Source organism: Chiloscyllium punctatum, chromosome 8, assembly GCF_047496795.1.
Source record: "Chiloscyllium punctatum isolate Juve2018m chromosome 8, sChiPun1.3, whole genome shotgun sequence".
NCBI classification, from domain to species: domain Eukaryota; kingdom Metazoa; phylum Chordata; class Chondrichthyes; order Orectolobiformes; family Hemiscylliidae; genus Chiloscyllium; species Chiloscyllium punctatum.
Window position 1 is genome coordinate 45,912,393 of NC_092746.1, and position 22,684 is coordinate 45,935,076.

At 40.4% G+C, this 22,684-nt stretch overlaps 1 protein-coding gene across 11 annotated transcripts in view; it reads right to left on the reverse strand.

Annotated features, from left to right (window-relative positions):
- Nucleotides 1–21,900, reverse strand: part of ppp1r9a (protein phosphatase 1, regulatory subunit 9A) — a 363,720-nt gene extending 341,820 nt beyond the window's left edge. For 6 of the 11 annotated variants that reach the window (XM_072575464.1, XM_072575459.1, XM_072575457.1 and 3 more), the window contains exon 1: nucleotides 20,093–21,899. In XM_072575464.1, coding sequence (XP_072431565.1) covers nucleotides 20,093–21,553 — 1,461 coding nt within the window. In that variant the 5' untranslated portion in view covers nucleotides 21,554–21,899. Of the gene's footprint in view, nucleotides 1–20,092 lie in introns of all 11 variants that reach the window. The other 5 variants (XR_011961323.1, XR_011961324.1, XM_072575462.1 and 2 more) reach the window with 2 other exon arrangements.
- Nucleotides 21,901–22,684: the final 784 nt, after the last annotated feature.

Sequence of the window (22,684 nt, forward strand, 5' to 3'; positions counted from 1 at the left end):
TAGTTCAGTTTAGAAAGCCTGGTCAGCATAGATGAGTTGGGTCAAAGTGTCTATTTCGTGCTGTACACTCCTATGACTCTGTGTTTATTTGAATCTCTCCAGCGTTGAGGCTTTTTTTTTTAACAGTTAAACACACGGAATTGGTAAGTAAATCCTTTTAAACCACCTGCTGCAGTCTGCAAAAGGCAGAAGCCAGTTTGCTACTTTGAGAACAAATACAATAATATCTCAATTACTACTCTAGCCTGGATCAAACTAGCCTTGTCAAGCAATCTAGTCAATTCAGCCTACTCAATACTCACTGAGTACAAAACACACTGCTTTTTTGGTCTGTGTCACTCAGTAACATTCAAAGCAGCACATCACCAACTGAACCATTATGGTTACTCAAAACTCAGATCTTAACAACAATTGCAGTTGCAGATGTACAAAAAAAAGTTTGCAACAATTCAATTGTTTAGTAAACATTCCTAATGTCTAAGTGCAAATATTAAACTATTTGAGCAAAAGATCTCAAGTTTAATCTCTCATCTGGGCTACATCAACTGATTACAGCCCAATAATTATGCTAGGTGCCTCAGTTACAAAGGGAAGAAATAAAACTGTAAAGCAAATCTACTATGGCAACAAGATTGAAGACATTAAGAATGGAGATTTGGATGAAGTATCAAATGGCAATGACCACCTGTACAAGTGTACTTTGGAAACAACCGAAGTGGCTTAACGAAATTAGGGATTAAATTGTTGACCATAATTCTACAGCTAATGAAAATTATACACTGATATGCTACTTTTCCAGGTCTAATATGGTCACACACTGCAGATATAAATGCTTGCCAAATGTTGGAAACATTTCAGATTTTTAATCCTGATAAGGATTTTTTTATTCTTGTTTTTGTTCATTCCTATATGAATCTCACATTTATTGACAAATACAAATGTCTGAGGGCTTACTGTAGCACTGAATTTGCCCAGAAATTATTAACCAAGAAGAAAAAAATATCTCTTCACTGCACATAAAAACTAGAATGCAACAAAAGGTCTTAACAGAACATATTACAAATAAGCATATGATTTTAGTTTAAATCACCAGTACATGATTGCTGTAAAATGTTTCTTTTCCCAAACAGCATGAATGAGACAAACAGTGTTGACCTAATGATGCACTGAAGAGTCAGTATTGATTATGCACTCAGGCCAATGATCAAGGGACAAAAGAACAAAGTATACACAATGCTCCAAATGTCCTGTTACAAAGCACAGTAATGCCACATATTAGACAAAAGCTGGGTACCATCATATAATGGAAGGATACTTATTGGATGTTCACTGGTTATAGAGTACCATTTGATTCTTGAAGAATTAAATCTTCCCTTTTGTAGGAGTTTAGTTAAAAGCACTTTAAATTCAAATAACAACGGTGCACAAATCTCAGGGAAGAAACACCTCTTATATTTCAAACTAGTCTCAAGATGGTCTCAAGAATGAAATCATTTTTGCAGTTTATCAAACACTAAGACAGTTCTGCTAATATCTATAACTGTGGGCAACATTTCATGAGTATTAATCTGGAAAGTACATGCACACAATCTCAAGCACAATACATCATCATGAAAAATTCAGTCTTCAATTAACAGAACACCATTGTATCTAAAGTTCAGCTGTAAACACAGTCAGTTCTTGAAAGTAGAAAAGTGGAAAAATCAATGTGGCATATTTCACTTTATTACTAGATCTTAACTAAGTGCAATCATGAAGCCTTCAGTCTCCAAACATGAACTTTAAAGCTGGGTGAGCCGCCCCTAGCCACATAAATCTTGTGCCCACTGAATATCAATCTGAGATAGAGGTAATGAATTTGTCTCTTGATGATCTCACAATTCATCAAGTTGAAATGATGGGTTCCTGAAATATCATTAGTTCTGGACACAACTCTATTGACACATTAACAAACCCTTTACCTCAAATTGAGTATTTTCATGAAAATGCTTATCAAGTAGTTTGCTGTCTTGCAACTAAAACTATATTTGTACATTAACAATGTCCTGCCTCCCAAGTGTGTATGACAAGCCATAGATACCTGATGATGATATGAATATTTCAAATCAGTCAATTATTGAGGAAAAAGTTTAAAACAATAACCCACATGTCAACAGTTATTACTAGGGGACATTAAATCTTCCAAATTCCCCAAACACAATGGGAAAGAAATAATAACCTAAGAGTATTAATTGCCCATAGTGTTAGGTGCATTAGTCAGAGGGAAATGGGTCTGGGTGGGTTACCCTTTGGAGGGTCGGTGTGGACTGGTTGGGCCGAAGGGCCTGTTTCCACACTGTAGGGAATCTAATCTAATCTAATCTATTCATTATATATTTTGTTTGCACCACACAGAATGGAGATTAATATTTTTGGAAAATCCAAATTATACTGCATTAAATGCATGACTACATTAACAACATGAATAGCTAGCACAGAAACAAATGACCAAATAACAATTCTTATCTCTGTGTGCACAGTTCATCACAGTAGCATAACTGTGAAAATAAGTTATTCTGAAAAACAAATCACTGGTCTGAAACATTAACTCAGTGTCCCTGCCCACAGACACAGTCTGGTCTGACAAATATTAATTACTTCACATTTACAAAATTTGTAATATTGTACTTTTGGAAAAGTTAGTTTAAATGTTGTGAATATGACTGTAAAACATAAATCTGCCAAATTTGGCTACACTCAACTATACCACACAATGAAATTCTTAACCTGGAATCTTAGCATACATAAGAGACTGCAAAATAAAAACCTTGTGTTTCTGAGCCCAGGTGTTTACTGTCAAAGTCCTAAAACCTTTTAGCAAGAAAAACCCACCTGGCTCATTGTAATTATAGTAGCCAGCTATCCAGAAAATCAAGGACTATATAATATAGCTACTTAATTAAATTGAGGATGACCAATGTTTAACTCATGAATGTACACAAAATGGTGCCCCATCCTTCATGGTTTTGCTCTAATCCCTGTACGTTATTGGTGCTCAAATTCTCATTGAGTGCCACAAACTCGAATTAACACCAGTGATGTACTTGACTTGATCGATTACATTTTGATGTGACACTCCAGCAATTTACGGTCTCTCCCAGAACCACAATGCTACCTGACATTTCACAAGACAGCTAAGACCTACAAAGCTCCAAACTGCCGGCCACCCGTCTTGACTACAACAGGGACCTCCATTACTCAGCCCACTTGCACTGTCTCTTTAGCTGTAAGCCAAATATTAAAGCCATGATAGAATGTAAGCCATGAGGATACTCTGCAACCAGCAGGGGCACGGACCTTCAGCCAACCAAGAGGATCAGCCTCACCTAGTAGTGTCCCATGAACTCCAGAGTTGGCAGCCTCCAGCAAAGAGGGGCACCACAGCCACTAAAAAAGACATCACCAGCCAGCAATCATGAAGCAGTTGGGATTAATCAACACTCCCAGCTGAATGCCTTATGCCTGATGAGTAATGGTCCACCAGTACCAATGTCAAGTTCTGGCATCCCAAGGTACACTCTTTCTACTAAGAAAGAGGAGGAAGGGACCGATTAAGTGGTTTTAAGTTGGGAAAAGTAAGCACGACCCTACATCAAGTTCAGCAAATTTCCGCCCTTACACACACCAAATCCCACTTCCACTTAGCTAAGAATATTCTGCTTGAACCCACTACCCACTGATGTCAGCGAATCAAACTGAAACCAGCACAAAACAAAGACATAAAAAGCAAATAAGGCACAAATTAATAACATAACTAGAGCTGATAGGATGCGGTGATGTTCTTTACAGAATTTAACAAGAGCCAAATAAATTCCTGTTAAAATTTTGTTCTTGGAAATAACATCATAGTGCAAGCTTTCAAATTACTATTTTTAGAATAATATAAGCTATATTCATTGAACTTTGAATTCTATTATCAATTTAACAGTTAGAATCTTCATGATCTCAAATAATTTTAAAAAGGGTCCAAATAAATTTAAAATGACTAGAGGCTTCACCTGACTACACAAGTGGCCAAGTTTCAGTAAACCAAGAGATTAAACATGAGACAACTGAACTAAAATTAACATTGTATTCAAAGGCAATTAAAGCAATCAACTCCTATTTTGTCCAGAAGACATGAAAAGAGAAATTTCTTCGCCCAGAGAGTAGTCAGCCTGCGAAAATCTCTGTCACAGAAAATGGTTGAAGACAAAACATTGAACGTATCCAAGAATGAGTGAGACAGTTCTTTGAGCTAAAGAAATCAAAGCATATGGTGATAAAGTAGGAATAGGGTACTGAGTTGGATGATCAGTTATGATCACTGAATGGTGAATCAGGCTCATAAGGAAAATGGCCTACTCCATCCCCTATTATCTGTGTTTCAACATATGCATCGCTAATCTAGTATCTGCCATCATGACACGCTTCACATGTTAAAAATAAAAGATGACCTATAATTATGAAATCTGGAAAACAAAACTAATTCTAGCAATTGGAACATACAATCAGCTGCTATTTCTTTGAGTTACTTTCAGTAGAGCATGAAAGTATGGATTTTTGACTGCAGAAATGAAACAGACTAGAAAAGGTTCTCACTCTGACAATATTGATTAAAAACAAACATCAGTACTTCAAGAACTCATCAAAGGTAACTTCAAAATTCACTACTTCTGATGCTCCAAGACACCAACTAAACAACCAAGGTCTCAAGTAAATCCTTATGACTTAACGACACTGTAAGGACTTTAAACTAAATATTCCTTTACCCTCATTGTGCTGGACACTACTTTTTTAACTTTATATCTGTGTATGAATATGCGTAGTGTATGTGAACTCAGAAATCGAACACTCGACATCATGTTTATATTGCTTTTCTTGATGTTATCAGATATAAAAAGTGCTCTCTCACTCAAGATATCAGTGTCAATGGCAGCTTAATGTTTTGGTGAAAATAGTTAGTTACATTTTAACTGGAGAAATATATAGACACAAGGTAAAAAGAATATCAAGAAGAGAGCTGGTACACCTCTCTTCAGCCAGTGCTAACATTATATACTGCACTGTGTTTAATTCCTTGATTTGAATCCAAGGAAGCTCTTGCAACTTTTTAAAAGACAATTCTGATTTGTATCAAATTCTAATCCAAACATCACTACCCTAAGCATTTAAACATATTTCAAATACATTAAAGCATTCTACCACAATAAAGCTCAACTTTGTACACTGCCATTAAGTTTCTCATACTTATCCATTCGAATTATTTTCAATGCTGACAGATGCTGGCAAAAAGAATCATAATTTTAATCTAAATAACTAGATGATAAATAAGGCAAATAAGTAATATTAAAAATAATAAAATCAAAAAATCTTTGGTACAAATAAATTTTTATCTTCCAGCACAAATCTTATGCTAAATTATTCAAGAAACCTTACTTTCCTCATCAAAAATCACACAACACCAAGTTATAGTCCAACAGGTTTAATTGGAAGCACTAGCTTTCGGAGCGCTGCTCCTTAATCAGGTGGTTGTGAAATACACAATTGTAAGACACAGAAGTTATAGCAAAAGTTTACAGAAATTAAGTTAACTGAAATTATACATTGAAAAAGACCTGCTTAGAAATGTACAGCACAGAACAGGCCCTTAGGCCCATGATGTTGTGCTGAGGTTTAATCCTAATGTAAAATATAATAACTTAGCCTACGCACCTCTCAAGTCACTGCTATCCATATGCATGTCCAGCAGTCGCTTAAATGTCCCTAATGACTCTGCTTCCACCACCACCGCTGGCAATGCATGCCATGTATTCACAACTCTCTACGTAAAGAGCCTACCTCTGATGTCTTCTCTATACCTTTCTCCTAATATCTTAAAACTATGACCCCTCAGTCAATCCTGCCCTGGGGAAAAGTCTCTGGCTATTGACTCTATCGATTCCTCTCATTATCTTGTATACCTCAATCAGGTCTCCACTCCTCCTCCTTCTCTCCAGAGAGAAAAGTCCGAGCTTATTCAACCTTTCTTCATAAGGCAAGCCCTCCAGTCCTGGCAGCAATCTGGCAAACCTTCTTTGCACCCTCCTCCAAAGCCTCTGTATCTTTCCTATATAGGGCGACCAGAACTAGACACAATATTCCAAGTGTGGACTTACCAGTGACTTGTAGAGCTGTAGCAAAACCTCACAGCTCTTAAGCTCGATTCCCCTGGATTATTTGCTACGTCTCTCATCTGTTAGAAGGACCATGTTGGTTTCAGTTCTTTCATATGAAAATCGCAAACTTTTTTTAAAAGTTACATTCTCAAGTGAACTTTAACAATTGGTGTCATATCGGCCCAGATATTATATTGAAGGTGTCAGCTTCCTTGTGTGAGACTGTCTGTGCCACAATGGTCAGACTGATTCTAATCTAAAAAATGGATTTACTGAATCTTACATGGATTCATGCAATTTTTGATCAAAGTAAAGTGTAATTCTGCAAGTACAGATTCATCCCACAAACTTTTGTGTGTGGGTGTGTGAGTGAGAGAGGGGGGTGGTGTTATGGGTGTCTGTGAGAGAGTGTGTGCATGTGTATGTGTGTGAGTGTGAGTGTAAAAGAGTACGTCTGAGAGAGTGCGTGTGTGAGTGTATGTGAGCGTATGAGAGAGGGTCTGCTTGAGTGAGTGAGTGTGTGTGTGTGTGTGTGTGTGTGTGTGTGTGTGTGTGTACAGTGCGATGGGGGTCACCGATAGTGTGACATGAAGCCAAGGTCCCGGTTGAGGTCATCCTCGTGGGTACCGAACTTGGCTATCAGCCTCTGCTCAGCCATTTCTCGTTGTTGCCTATCCCGAAGCCTGCCTTAGAGGATAATCACCCAAAGGTCCAAGGTCGAATGTCTCGGACTGCTGAAGTGTTCTCCAACTGGGAGGGAACACTCCTGTCTGTTGATTGTTGTGCGGTGCCCATTCATCTGTTGCTGTAGCCTCTGCTTGGTCTCAAAAGCTGCGTGAATCCATGTAAGATTCTGTAAACCCGTTTTTTAGATTAGAATTAGTCTGACCATTGTGGCACAGTCTCACAAAGGGAAGCTCACACCTTCAGTATATTATCTGGGCCAATATGACACCAATTGTTAAAGTTCACTTAAGAATGTAACTTTTTAAAAAGTTTCGTGATTTACGTATGAAAGAACTGAAATTGACATGGTCAGTCCAACAAACAATCCAGGTCTTTTTTCAATGTATAATTTCAGTTGCAACATACTGCAAACTTTGGCTATATATTCTGTGTCTTACAATCTTATACTCCACAACCACCTGAAGGAGCAGCGCTCCGAAAGCTAGTGCTTCCAATGAAACCTGTTGGACTATAACCTGGTGTCGTGTGATTTTTAACTTTGTACACCCCAGTCCACACTGGCATCTACAAATCATTCCCTTCCTCGATTCACAATACACAAATATTCCTGAAGGGAACCTATTTACAAGCTTTGCTTCAGCAAATTAAGCCATCTTCATTCAAAGTTGAAAACACAATAATGTATAGTAATTTATTACACATAGTTTTCCTGGAGATACATGGGGACACTTGAAATAATAGATTAAGTCTGAAATAGAAGTGTTAGTTTGAAGTATTCTAAAAATGGTATCAACGACTTTGTAAAAAGAAATCCATAGATTCTATTGACGTCAATAAGAAAAGTTATGCACACAATAGTAGATTCTAATTATGACCATGCACTCTCGAAATTAAGGATACCATTCTTTTAAGTATCCAGAACATGAACTTCAACGTATGAAACGCTACATAAACAGGCACCTTGATCGCACAAAAATGTCACATTGTATTTATCAGCCTTATGAGACAGATCAGACTGTTCCAACCTTGAACAACGCCTGCCTGAAAACTCCCCAAGTGAAATAAATCAATGCCCTATTAACTACTCAGGCCTAGTCAACAGATAATAAATAAAATCAACTAAGAATTATAAAAATTGATATATTTATTAATCCGACCACTGAGTACATGTATCATAGGTTTCAGTGTGTATTAATTTGGGTGAATCAGTAACAGAGGTGGTGTTAAGCTGTAACAGGATAAATTATGTCCTTACAACAGTTGTCATTTCAACTTCATGAGCAGCTGATTTATGGGCAAGTTCAGGATAGGTTTAAATGTGTCCCTGGAATTCAAAAGTAGTGTACATCATTGCAATACTAACAATTTTAATCTTCTCAAACTAGGATAAAATGGTAACTTTGACTCTTGCGCTCTTCTGCTGATTCTTTTCATTTCTGTCCATCCCCTGCATTTGTTTGGCAGGAGTATTTAAAATCTGTATGGTTAAACCCTAAAGATACTGGCTTTCTCATTCACCAAACACCTGAAGTAAGCAATTAAGCAGTCATTTCTTTATTTTACTGAGATTCCAAGTTATCACAAAACTGCCTGAACAAAAGAAGTATCTCAAAAAAGAAGCGTGACAGCCGCGTAAAATAATAATTAATCCTGAAAGTCATGTTCCTGTCAAAATATAACAATATGAAAAATAAATCAAGTATTATCACTGGAATCTTCTATAGGTAACAATTACAACAGGTATAGACCACAAAGTGAATGAATTTACATATAGTAAAAGACATAAGAGGTAACACAAGAAAAAGGATACTAAACAGATAAAGATAGATACGCTCAGTAAATCACATTCGATGGACAATAAAAGTAAATCAATTAAAGTAAAATCTCAACAGATAGGTCTCAACACTGTTACATTTACAAAACTCTGCAGAGGAACCAGACTTTCCCACGAGCCCTAAAGTTGCAAAGAGAACTGTCAGAAGAATGAAGGCATCAAACATTATAGAAAGGCTCAGTAGATTAGGCAGATGGCAATACACTATTTCACACAATTCCAACAAGTATCAACATATGTAACAACACCTGTCTTAATTAATCAGAACACTCCAGGGACATCACATATTTCCACAGGCACAGTACCTCAGACATTCCTACACACTCCAGAACTGGTGCAATTTAAGTTGTCATTCTTACATTTATCAAAGGCATCATACACAGCTGAATCTGGTTTTCTTGCTAAAATATTTTAAACAAGCTTTTCTAACAAAATCTGGCATGCTTTTATTTGTCATGATGTGAACTGGGTAATGTTTATGTACAAAAATAGTTGTCCTTAGTCCTTGCAACTGTCTCTACAGCAGCAAACCAAAAAGGATTTTACAAGAATTTATGGCTGGTTCACCCTTTTGGACCAGGGAACCTGACCAACATGGGTCCCACGATCTTTAAGAGAGACACAATTAAAATCCAAGCTTACTATAAACAAAACTGTGTCCACTGAGTACCAAAAAATCAATATACTCCTCCAATCTCACTATTTCTTTTGCTCATTTCGCATGGTACGCTCTGATCATCTGTATCCTTATATTCAATCTTGTTTGCTGCATTACATTATGGACACTGCTGCTTTTTTCAAATCCTCTCTACACCTGTTCACACATCTATAATCTTGCTGCATCTTTTTAAAAATTCACAGTTCAAGAGACTACTTCCTGACTAGACCATTTATGTTATGATGTCACAGCATGTAACATAATCAAGGAGAAGCTTTCAACTTCCCTGAGACTTGACAGCCACCGGGCCATGGCTAGCATTTGACCACATCAAAGGTTATTAAACAAAATAACAGCAAACAAATAGCAGAAAGCAGAGAGTAGAGATAATGAAGAATACAAATAACTACAGACACTGACAATCTGAAACAAAAACAGAAATTGCTGGAGAAAGTTTAGCAGATCTGGCCTGGGTAATCCAAGATGGAGGACAGGAAAAATTTCTGGCTATAACAACTGCTCCTTTTTTGAGGTATTTTAGGTGCTGGAGGCGATTTCCTCGAATTCCAGGAGCAGTAATTACTGTATTATATGCTGTTGCATTGTTTTCGAACTTTGGAATAAAATGTTAAAACAACAACAGTTTTAAAAGGGAGAAGTACAGACAAAGGAAGCACATGGTGAGGTCAGTGTAAGAGAGAGAAAGAAACTGACTCCAGAGTGAACTGCACAGTACTGCCTTTGCTGTGTGATTTCATATATCACTGGACATCGGAGTGCATCTGGGAAAATTATCAAACAGTGAAATTCACAACTGATCTTGGAGGAACTGTGTGGGCCAAGTTCACAGCATAGCATCAGATATGTTAACTGTTTTAAGTGGCCTACAGAAAGTGTGCAGTATTGAGTAGAGTGGGTTCTTTCTTGATTATATGTTTTTTGAGATAGGTCACTTGACTAAACTTAAAATATAAGCTGTAACTATTAATCTAACCTGGGGCAGTGTTTTGTAGAGGAGTAAGACAAGTATTATTTTCTGGGTCTGTAGATTCTGAAGGAGCAAAAATGGCCGTTAGTAGAGTGATATGTGCTTCTTGTCAGATGTGGGAGTTTAAAGAGAGTTTAAGAGTTACTGTGGTTATATCTGCAATAACTGTTGTTGGTTGTGAATCTCATCAGATCAAATGGATTGGTTGGAGAGACAGTTAGAAGCAATGAGGAATTTGCAAAAGCAACAGTACATGATGGATGGCAGTTATAGGAAGGGGGGGAAAGTCTCAGATACAGTCACATAGTTGGGTTAACTCCATGAAAGTTAAGAGATATAGGCACCTAGTGCAGGTGCATTCTGTGGCTATAACCATTTCAAACAAGTATGCTGTTTTGAAAAATGTAGGGGGTGATGGATTCTCAGGGGAACGTAGCATGAGCAGCCAAGTTTCTGGTATTGAGACTAGCTCTAATGCAATGAGGGTTACGTCGGGTTCCAAGAGATCAATTGTGTTAGGGGATTCTCTAGTCCGAGGTACAGACAGACGTTTCTGTGGCCAGCAGCGAAAATTCAGAATTGTGTATTGTTTCCCTGGTGCCAGGATCAAGGATGTCTCAGTGAGAGTGCAGAATGTTCTCAAGGGGGAGAGGGGCCAGCAAGAGGTCATTGTCCACATTGGAACCAACAACATAGGAAGGGAAAAGATTGAGATTCTGAAGGGTGATTACAGAGAGTTAGGCAGGAATTTAAAAAGGAGGTCCTCGAGAGGAGCAATATCTGGAACACTCCCAGTGCCACGAGCTAGTGAGGGCAGGAATAGGAGGACAGAGCAAATGAATGCATGGCTGAGGAGCTGGTGTATGGGAGAAGGATTCACAGTTTTGCATCATTGGAATCTCCTTTGGGGTAGAAGTGACCTGTACAAGAAGGACAGATTGCACCTAAATTGGAAGGGGACTAATACATTGGCAGGAAGATTTGCTAGAACAGATTGGGAGGATTTAGGAGGACCCAGGGAGATATGAGGAAAGAGATAAATCTGAGACTGGTACAGTTCAGAACAGAAGTGAGTCAAACAGTCAGGGCAGGCAGGGACAAAGTAGGACTAATAAATTAAACTGCATTTATTTCATGCAAGGGGCCTAATGGGGAAGGCAGATGAATTCAGGGCATGATTAGGAACATGGGACTGGGATATCATAGCAATTACAGAAACATGGCTCAGGGAAGGGCAGGACTTGCAGCTTAATGTTCCAGGATACAAATGTTACAGGCAGGATAGAAAGAGAGGCAGGAGAGTAGGGGGAGTGGCATTGTTTATAAGGGATAGCATTACAGCTGCGCTGAGGGAGGATATTCCTGGAAATACAACCAGGGAAGTTATTTGGGTGGAATTGAGAAATAAGAAAGGGATGGTCACCTTATTAGGGTTGTATTATAGACCCCCTAACAGTCAGAGGGAAATTGCAAAACAAACTTGTAAGGAGATCTCAGCTATCTGTAAGAATACTAGAGTGGTTATGGTTGGTGACTTTAACTTTCCAAACATAGACTGGGACTGCCATAGTGTTAAGGATTTAGATGGAGAGGACTTTCTTAAGTGTGTACAAGAAAATTTTCTGATCGAGTATGTGCATGTACCTACTAGAGAAGGTGCAAAACTTGACCTACTCTTGGGAAATAAGGCAGGGCAGGTGACTGAGGTGTCAGTGGGGGAACACTTTGGGGCCAGCGACCATAATTCCATTAGATTTAAAATAGCGATGGAAAAGGATAGACCAGATCTAAACGTTGAAGTTCTAAATTGGAGAAAGGCCAATTTTGCCTGTATTAGGCAAGAGCTTTCATAAGCTGATTGGGGGCAGATGTTCGCAGGTAAAAGGACAGCTGGAAAATGGGAGGCCTTCAGGAATGAGATAACGAGATTCCAGAGAAAGTATATTCCTGTTAGGGTGAAAGGAAAGGCTGGTAGGTATAGGAATGCTGCATGACTAAAGAAATTGAGGGTTTGGTTAAGAAAAAGAAGGAAGCATATCTCAGGTACAGACAGATCGAGTGAATCCTTAGAAGAGTATAAAGAAAGTAGGAGTATACTTAAAAGAGAAATCAGGAGGGCAAAATGGGGATATGAAATAGCTTTGGCAAATAGAATTAAGGAGAATCCAAAGGGTTTTTACAAATACATTAAGGACAAAAAGGTAACTAGGGAGAGAATAGGGCCCCTCAAAGATCAGCAAGGCGGCCTTTGTGTGGAGCCGCAGAACATGGGGGAGATACTAAATGAATATTTTGCATTAGTATTTACAGTGGAAAAGGATATGGAAGATAAAGAATGCAGGGAAATAGATGGTGACACCTTGCAAAATGTCCATATTACAGAGGAGGAAGTGCTGGATGTCTTGAAACGGTTAAAGGTGGATAAATCCCCAGGACCTGATCAAGTGTACCTAAGAACACCGTGGGAAGCTAGAGAAGTGATTGCTGCGTCTCTTGCTGAGATATTTGTATCATCGATAGTCACAGGTGAGGTGCCGAAAGTCTGGAGGTAGGCTAACGTGGTGCCACTGTTTAAGAAGGGTGGTAAGGACAAGCCAGGGAATTATAGACCAGTGAGCCTGACGTTGGTAATGGGCAAGTTGTTGGAGAGACTCCTAAGGGACAGGATGTACTTGCATTTGGAAAGGCAAGGACTGATTAGGGATAGTCAACATGGCTTTGTGCATGGGAAATCATGTCTCATGAACTTGATTGAGTTTTTTGAACCAGTAACAAAGAGGATTGATGAGGGCCAAGTGGTAGATGTGATCTATATGGACTTCAGTAAGGCGTTCGACAAGGTTCCCCATGGGAGACTGGTTAGCAAGGTTAGATCTCATGGAATACAGGGAGAACTAGCCATTTGAATACAGAACTGGCTCAAAGGTAGAAGACAGAGGGTGGTGGTGGAGGGTTGTTTTTCAGACTGGAGGCCTGTGACCAGTGGAGTGCCACAACGATCGGTGCTGGGCCCTCTACATTTTGTCATTTACATAAATGATTTGGATGCGAGCATAAGAGGTATAGTAAGTAAGTTTGCAGATGACACCAAAATTGGAGGAGTAGTAGACAGCGAAGAAGGTTACCTCAGATTACAACAGGATCTTGATCAGATGGGCCAATGGTCTGAGAAGTGGCAGATGGAGTTTAATTCAGATAAATGTGAAGTGCTGCATTTTGGGAAAGCAAATCTTAGCAGGACTTATACATTTAATGGTAAGGTCCTAGGGAGTGTTGCTGAACAAAGAGACCTTGGAGTGCAGGTTCATAGCTCCTTGAAAGTGGAGTCGCAGGTAGATAGGATAGTGAAGAAGGCGATTGGTATGCTTTCTTTTGATATTGAGTACAGGAGTTGGGAGGTCATGTTGCGGCTGTACAGCACATTGGTTAAGCCACTGTTGGAATATTGTGTGCAATTCTGGTCTCCTTCCTATCGGAAAAATGTTGTGAAACTTGAAAGGGTTCAGAAAAGATTTACAAGGATATTGCCAGGGTTGGAGGATTTGAGCTATGGGGACAGGCTGAACAGTCTGGGGCTGTTTTCCCTGGAGCGTTGGAGGTTGAGGGGTGATCTTATAGAGGTGTATGAAATCATGAGAGGCATAGACAGGAAAAATAGACAAAGTCTTTTCCCGGGGGCCAGGGAGTCCAGAACTAGAGGGCATAGGTTTAGGGTGAGAGGGGAAAGATATAAAAGAGACCTAAGGGGCAACTTTTTCACATGGAGGGTGGTATGTGTATGGAATGAGCTGCCAGAGGAAGTGGTGGAGGCTGGTACAATTGCAACATTTAAGAGGCATTTGGATGGGTATGTGAATAGGAAGGGTTTGGAGGGATATAGGCCGGGTGCTGGCAGGTGGGACTAGGTTGGGTTGGGATATCTGCTCGGCATGGATGGGTTGGACTGAAGGGTCTGTTTCCATGCTGTACATCTCTATGACTCTATCTGACGAAGGGTCACTGGACTCTAAATGCTAATTCTGCTTCCTCTTCACAGATGCTGTCAGTTCTGTTGAGCTCTTGTGGCAATTTCTATTTTTGTTATAAATGAGCCTTAGATGGGTTGGCAAGCTATAACTGTGATAAAGATCAGTGTTGGGTCCACAAATATTTATAAGGAATATCAATGATTTGGAAGAGGGGACAAAATGAACAGTAGCACAATTTTACTTTCTATCCTACCTTGTTGTCATTCTAAGTTGTAAAGCAGAGGTAGGCATAGTGTTCAGTGAGTGGCCAAATATTTGATGGATGGAGTATAATGTCGGTAATTGTGAACTTGTCCATTTTGACAGGAAGAATAGAAAAGCAGTATAGATTATCTTACCTACAGTAAGAAACAAGTCCACTCTGACCCTACAAAGAGTAACCCACCCAGACTCATTCATCTAACACTATGGGACAATTTAGCATAGCCAATTCTAAATGACCTGTACATTTTTGGATTGTGGGAGGAAACCCATGCAGACACGGGAAGAGTATGCAAACTCCACACAGATAACCACCTGAGGCGGGAATTGAACTGAGCTCCCTAGCACTGTGAGGCAGCAGTGTTAACCACTGAGCCACCATGCCACCTATGCTATCTAAATACAGGACATGGTGGTACAAAGGGATTAAAGTGCCCAGATCCATGAATCACAAAAGGTTAGTAAGGTGGTACAACAAGAAGGAAGGCAAGTTAAACAGTGCCATTTATTGCAAGGGATGGAATATAAAAGTAGGGCATTTGATTGCTGAGAGCCTATCTACACTCCTGTAGACTGTTTTGGTTGTCTTATTTGAAAAATATATAACCTTTTTAGAAATAGTTCCGAGAAGGAATTCAAATCATGGTTTAAGAATAAGATCTCCCTTTTGAGAACAAAGTGAAGAGAAATGCTTTCACTCAGAGGGCCATTAGACTCTGAAATTCTGCTCCTTAGAAGGTAGTGAACGCTGGATCTTTACATTTACTCCAGCAAACTGAGAGAGATTTCTCAGTAGACAAGAAAGTCAAGGATTATGGGGTCCAGCTAAGAAAGAGGAGCTGAGACCATAACTAAGTCAGCTATAATCTTATTAAATAGTGGAGCGAGTTCAAAAGGTCAAATGGCCTACATCTGTTCCCAAGTCCTATTTGCTATGTCAGCCTTTAATTCTAATAATTCTCAGCATCCTTTCCCTGGTGATTAAGTTCTTCTTTATCTGTCACTTCATAATTTTTTATTATTTCTAGGACATTATTAGTGTCTCTCAATGCAAACTATGTACTCAATTCTTTACCCACTTCTTATTTTAAGAACATAAGAACAAGGAAGAGGACTCAGTCATTCAACCCCTCAAATTTGCTGTGCCATTTAATGCAATCATAGTTGATCTCATCTCACTTCAACTCCACTTTGATGCTTGCTGTCCGGAACCATTCAACCCATTGCTAATTAAACATCTGTTGATCTTCTCCTTAAATTTACTCAGTGTCTTGACATTCACCACACTCTAGGATAGTGAATTTCACAAATGCACAATTTTTGAGAGAAGTAATTTCTAATGCGTTTTTTTCTTTATTCATTCACGGGATGAAGGCCTCATTGGCTGAGGGAGGATTTATTACTCTTCCCTAATTGCACAGAGGGAGTTAAGAGTTAACCACATTGGCTGTGGGCCTGAAATCACATGTAGAACAAAGAACAATACAGCACAGGAACAGGCCCTTTAGCTCTCCAAGCCTTTTAGTATGCCTTTCATATTAAAACTGTCTTCACTTGCAGGATCTGTATCCCTTGATTCCCTTCCTATTCATGTATTTGTCCAAGTGTTTCATGAATGCTGCCAATGTGTCTGCTTCCACCACCTCCTCTGGCAGCACGCTCCAAGAACGTTATGTGAAAAACTTGCTGCGCACATCTCTTTTAAATGCACCCCCCACACCTTGAACTTGTGTCCCCTAGTAATTGACCCCTCCACCCTGGGAAAAACCCTCATGCTTTCCACTCTATCCATATCATTCACAATTTTACAAACTTGTCAGGAATCCCCTCAATCTCGTGTGTTCCAATGAAAACAAACCCACTCCATCTAATCTTTCTTCATAGCTAAAAACCCCCATACCACGCAACATCCTGGTTAATCTTTTCTGTACCCTCTCCACAGGATCCACATCCTTCTGGTAGCATGGTAACTAGAATTGTACGAAACATTCCAAATATGGTCTAACAAAAGTCCTATAAAGCTGTAGGCCAGACCAGTTAAGGATTACAGGTTTCCTTTCCTACAGGACATTAGCACATTAGTCAATGTCTTGAACGCAACTTTTTTTAACTGAATTCAAATTCCACCATCTACTGTGATGGGATTTGAACGAGGGTCCCCAAAATATTATCAAATTCGCTGGATTAACAGACCAGTGATAATGTCACGTGGCCATTATTTCCCCTACCCTTCATCTCTATCTACTCCCTTTATCCTAAAACTTCTAGATTGTCCCACATGAGGAAATATCTTTTCTATATTAACTTTGTCAATCTTATACACCTCAATGAGATCTCTTCTCATTCTTCTAAAATCTAGACTGTATAGGCCTAAACTGATCAATCTCTCTTTATACGACAAACCCTCATCTCTGGAATTAATCTGGTGAATCTTCTCTAAACTACCTCTACTGCAACTACATCCCCCAATTAATAATTCCCCGGCTGGACTTGGACACTAGAGGACCGGTGCTGACTTTACTTATTATTTTCCTTTTCAAGTACTCTCTCTCATACTCTAATTCCTCCCTTTTTTTCATGCTTCATTTGCTATTTTGTTTAATAAACTGTCCAATCCTCTGAATTGCCACGTCTTGATTAAATTTTAAAGTACTTTAACTTCCTTAGTTAGCAACTGATGGTGAGTTCTTCCCTTAATCTTTAATTCTCATTTAATGCATATCTGTTGAGAGTTTTTTTTAAAATTCATTTGTGGGACTTGATATCCCATCCCTATTTGCCCTTGAGAAGTTGGCGATGAGCTGCCTTATTGAATTGCTGCAGTCCATTTGCTGTGGGTTGACCCACAATGCCAGTAGGGAGGGAATTCCAGGATTTTGACCCAACAACCGTGAAGGAACGCGGTATATTTCCAAGTCAGGGTGGTGAGTGGCTTGGAGGGGAACTTGTAGATGGTGGTGTTCCCAAGTAGCTGCTGCCCTTATCCTTCCAGGTGGAAGTGGTCATGGTTTTGGAAGGTGCTGTCCAAGGATCTTTGGTCACATCTCCCCAAAAATCTAAAACTGCATCTTTACCAACCTCTCCATTAACCAAATTTCCCAGTTCATTTCAGCCAGCTGTCTTCATGACTTCATTATTAAACCTTATTTAAGTTTAAATAAAACTTTGGTCTGAGACCCACTGTGTTCTCCCTAAAACTACATGCAAAATTAAAATAATGTTTCAGTCACTGTAACATCAGGGCGCATTTACTAAAGTTATTATCTAATCCTGTCTCATTGCAGATAGCCAGATTTAGGATAGTCTGATCTCTGGTTGGTTTGAGAAATTGCTAAAAGTGTCCCAAAAAATACTATAAACTGAACTTCCAGGCTACCTTTGCCAATCTAATACATCAAATTTACATGATTTGGAGATACCAGTGTACAAAGTTAAAACTCACAACACCAGGTTCTCGTACAACAGGTTTATTTGGAAGCACTAGATTTCGGAGCACTGCTTCTATCACTTGATGAAGGAGCAGCACTCTGAAAGCTGGTGCTTCCAAGCAAACCTGTTGAACTATAACCGGATGTCGTGAGTTTAAGCATCAAATTTACAGGGAGATTGAAATCAAACTTTCTCACAAGTCACTATTATTTCTTCCTGTATACCTCATCCCATTGTAGTTAATGTTAGGAGCCCTATTAAGTTCTTCAAGTGATTCCTTGACTTTGCTATTCCTTATCTCTACACAAAGCATACATTGACTCAATGTACAAGTGTCTCTAATGAAAAGTCATTGGTTTCATATTAAACTGTTGTCACACTCTTCCCTTTGTTATGTCTGCAACATTCTCCAGTCTAACAGCCATCACATACCATTTGAGCTGCACCTCTAATCATCAAGGGTCAAAGTTTAAAATTCCCTCCCTAAACCTCAAATTTCTCCTTCTCTCTCTCTCTCTACCTACTTTCAAGGCCATCCTTCAAATCCACGATTTAACCAAGCATTTGGCCAATCTTTTTGTCATCTTTGGCTCAACAGCCTTGATAACAATGCTTTTTGGGCATGTTTACTTTTTCCAAATGGCTGCATTTCAACATTATAACAGTGACTACAGTTCAGAAGTACTTCACTGTAAGGCCATTTAGGACATCCCTGGGACATAATAAAGGTGCCATAAATCATGTATTGTGTTCAGCTTGTTGCCTGTGGTTCAGCGGAAAGGACTTTCACTTCTGAGTCACATAGGTGCAGACGTAAGTCCCACTATAGGACTTGAATATGAAAATCAAGGCTGACTCTTGCATGTATTATTAAATAATAGCTTATTGTTGGAGGTACTATTTTTCAGATGAAATGTTAAACTGAGACCCCAATTCTCATTGCTCTTTCAGGTTTATGAAAAAGACTTCATGCACTATTTAGAAGACAGCACTACAAAATAGCATCTAATTGACTACTGGTTGTGAAAACTACAATACAAATGTAATTATCTTTTGATTTCTATTTTGGAATGTCATGTATCTGTGTTACAGGGGGCATATAATGTAGGTTGTTCTTGTGTATAATTTGAAACATTGAGATTAGCTTTAAAAACACTTTTTTTTTAAAAATGCAGGTAGTTCAGAACTTAATACAGGTAAACATTTAGAGCCAGGTCAGATTTTAGACACATGCTTGCTAATTTATGTTGATGTTACCTGGGGTTGAAGATAATGGTCTCAGTTCAGGGATGCTTACTCATCTGCTTATTTGGGATTTCCTTTTCAGTTCATTTCCATTCGCACTACCAGAGTCCTTATTTTATAAACTAACACTAATTACAGAGCCTTTAAATTTGATGTCAACACCGATGTTTCAGTTTGTTTTCGCAGCAGCAAGTACAGTTGCTAAGTTACTCACGCAGGACTGTATGGACTGAAGAGCTCAAGTGGCAAATTCTGATTGTTCCACATCCTGCATTTAATTGCCCATTTTTGTTTCCCTTGAAATTTTGTTGGGGTAATAAAACATGCAACCTGATTTGCAAGAAACTTTTAGCCATGCATCAAGTGGATTCATTCAAAATACTTCAGGGAATGTCAAACAAGTCATAAATAATTACCCATAAAACAAGTAAATCATAACATGAGAGGAACGGCTGCACTTTCCTGTAACATTGGAAGTCAGGATTCCTGTATCCTATCCGCATTGTAAAGTTGTGCTTTGTCTTTTAAAACATTCTACAACATAAACGTAGCATGATTTCTGCCTAGATCTGGCCATCTCTGGACCATAACTATGAAATAGACAGAATTAATTAAAATAATGCTCACTTCAATATTCCTGCATCAGAAACAATCTATTGGAGTCTTTATATCAGCTGTGACAAATCTAACTTAATTCAGATTTCTAACTCAAAATAACTACACAATATTTTTACGTAATTATAGATAAAATGTATTTTTAAAACACGTCAGTTATTTCCGAAGCTTACGTACTTTGTCTATTTGTTAAGGTGCCCGAACGTGTTTCAGCCATTGCAAAACACTTACCTTGATAGGAGCTGTGCTGAACTTAACTTTCCTTTTCGTTGGAATATTATCTTCATCGGATAATCCTTTAACTTCTGTACATTCCACATTTGGCTCATAATTGTTTTCATCGCTATCCACTTGCTCCTCTGAGTCCTCGTAAGTGTGCTCCCAACCAGCGTCATCTCCTGACTCCACACTGCAGCCTTCAGCCTCCAGAGTTTGAATTTTAGATTCGCTTCTGGGATATTCCAACCCGCCGGTTTTGTCAACTGATCGATTTGTGACTGCAATCCCAGAATGTTCAGTTGTACTCTCCTCTGAGGAATTTTCGCTTGCTATTGAACCTCGCTTACCTGAACCATCTGCAACCGCATCGCTATTTGGAAAATCAGAAGCAACGCTGCTTTGTTTCACGTCCATAGCAATGTTTGCGTGTTTCCCTAAGTTATAACTATCCTGTGCAATGGAGCCTTGTTCTTGCCGATTATCACGATGATCCACTTCAACATGCGCTCCGGGTTCAGCCTGCCTTTCATCCATTGCACTGTTCTGGTTACAAGGAAGGTCTGTTTTGACCGTCTCCGATGGAAATGTCGCATAGCTGGCAATGTTAGGCTGCTTTTCACGTGTCTTCGGGAAACCTCCAGTATCCTGGTTTACAAAATAATTCTTGTATTGACCTTGGGTGACAGATATTTTGGAGTCTGGGGGTTGCTCCTCGCTCAGTCGTTCAGTGCTTTTCGAGGAACCGTGCAGCCCGCTTTCGCCCGCCGCCTGGTTTTGTTGCTCGGTGCTTTCAAAGACGGCGCTGAGCTGGCTGACGGTGGGAGACACGGATTCTGTCCTGGGGCTGGTGCTGTCCAGAGACTCGGTGCTACCCCGATGGGAGCGGGGCCCATCGATCGCCTGCAGCTCGTCCAGCTGTTGGTCCTGGGAGCCCTTCTGCTCCCTTTTGGGGGAGCACTGGTGAGAAAGGGCCAGCGATTCGCGGCTGCTCTGCTCGAACAGTTTGCGGGTCTCGGAAAATTTGGAGTAGGTCGATGGCCCATCGCGACTGGCGTCGATGCGACTTGTCCGATCGGCCGGCTTGACCCGGGGGCCGGCTGCAACCTCCGCCACATCCCGGGCTCGCACCCTCCGGTGCGGGGACGATGAAGCCCCTCGGGCCCCTTTGCTGCGGGCAGAAGCCCCGTTGTCCTCGCCAGGCCCCATGCCCATCTGCATAAACAACATGTTCTTGATCCGGTTAACATTGGAGCCATATTTTCTTCCCCGGGCTTGCAGCGGGTTCTCGGAGCCTTCCCTCGCCTTTCCATCGCCTCCGGGGGCCGCCGCCGCCGCCGCCGCCGCCACCCCCGCGTTGCCGGCGCCTTTACTGAAGGTGCTTTTGAGAGCCTGGAATTCGGTCCGGTAAGCATTGCGGTGCGGCGAGGCACTGCGGAGGGTCGATCTCTCTCCTGAAGCCTCTGTCTTCATCATGGTTTACAATCGGCACAAACCGAATGGTGATGCCTGAAAAAAATACAATTCCCCCCTCCTCCTTCCAAACAAATGCTGCAAGTTGTGGTGGGGGGGGGGGTCTCACACGGCCACTGTCACACCAGGAACAGGGGGAAGAGAAGCCCGGAGGCTCAGCGGCACAGGTGCCCATGAACCTAAGGCACAGCAGCTGCTGCCCGCGGACATGCCGGCCATTGGGGGCGGGGGGGGGGGGAAAGAGGGAAGGGATCGAGGTGAGAAACCGGCCCCGGATTCCGAGCTGCAGCTCGTTCGCTCGCGCCGACGCAGCCGTTACTCCCGCAGCGGCTCGCGCTCCAACTGAAACCAAACTGCCGGGTACCGCGCGCCAACACGTCATCGCGTGGCCGCGCGTCAGACAGCGAAGACCGCAGGGCAGAGCCGCCGCGAGGGTGAGGGCGCGGGCAGCACCGATCCGGGGCGCAGGGTACGGTCCAAAGTTCAACACACACCGTACAACCTTCATCGCCTGAAATCCTGGAGTCGCTCCTGTCGCCAGTAGACTCATGTATCGGGCATGGAACCCTCCTCATGCTGACTACCTGTTCCAGTTTTTTTTTTCAGCGGTTTGCTTTCAAATTTTTAACAACTGCAATTTTATTTTTTCCTGTTTTTTTTTCCTCATTCAATTATTAGAGAGTTGCTTTCCCGACCTTCTCCCCACGATAACTGACGACATTTGAGAGCATGATGTTTCACCTTAGAAATGGGCCATTCAAGTCTATGAAGCCTGCACTTGTGTTCTTACACCTGCATTCGAAAGAAAATACAAATTTTAAATCTATGGAGCTGTTTGTTTTGACAAGTAGATAGATAAAAGGAATTAGCACGTATGCGATTACTCTTAAAGCAGTGAAGTGTCATTAAAATATTCATGATTTTATTTATTTCATGTAAACAAATTACGAAAAATATGCCAAACATTGACTTTCAATGTCTTTCGTATATTCATAGTAAAACGTGTCACTTTTATGTATAAATCCCAAATTATGTACATTCTAATTCTTTGTAGCAAATTTGTACTTTCCATGACGTATTGTTTTACTAAGCACATGCAACTGTTGTAAGTGAGAAACAATACATCCCCTCTCC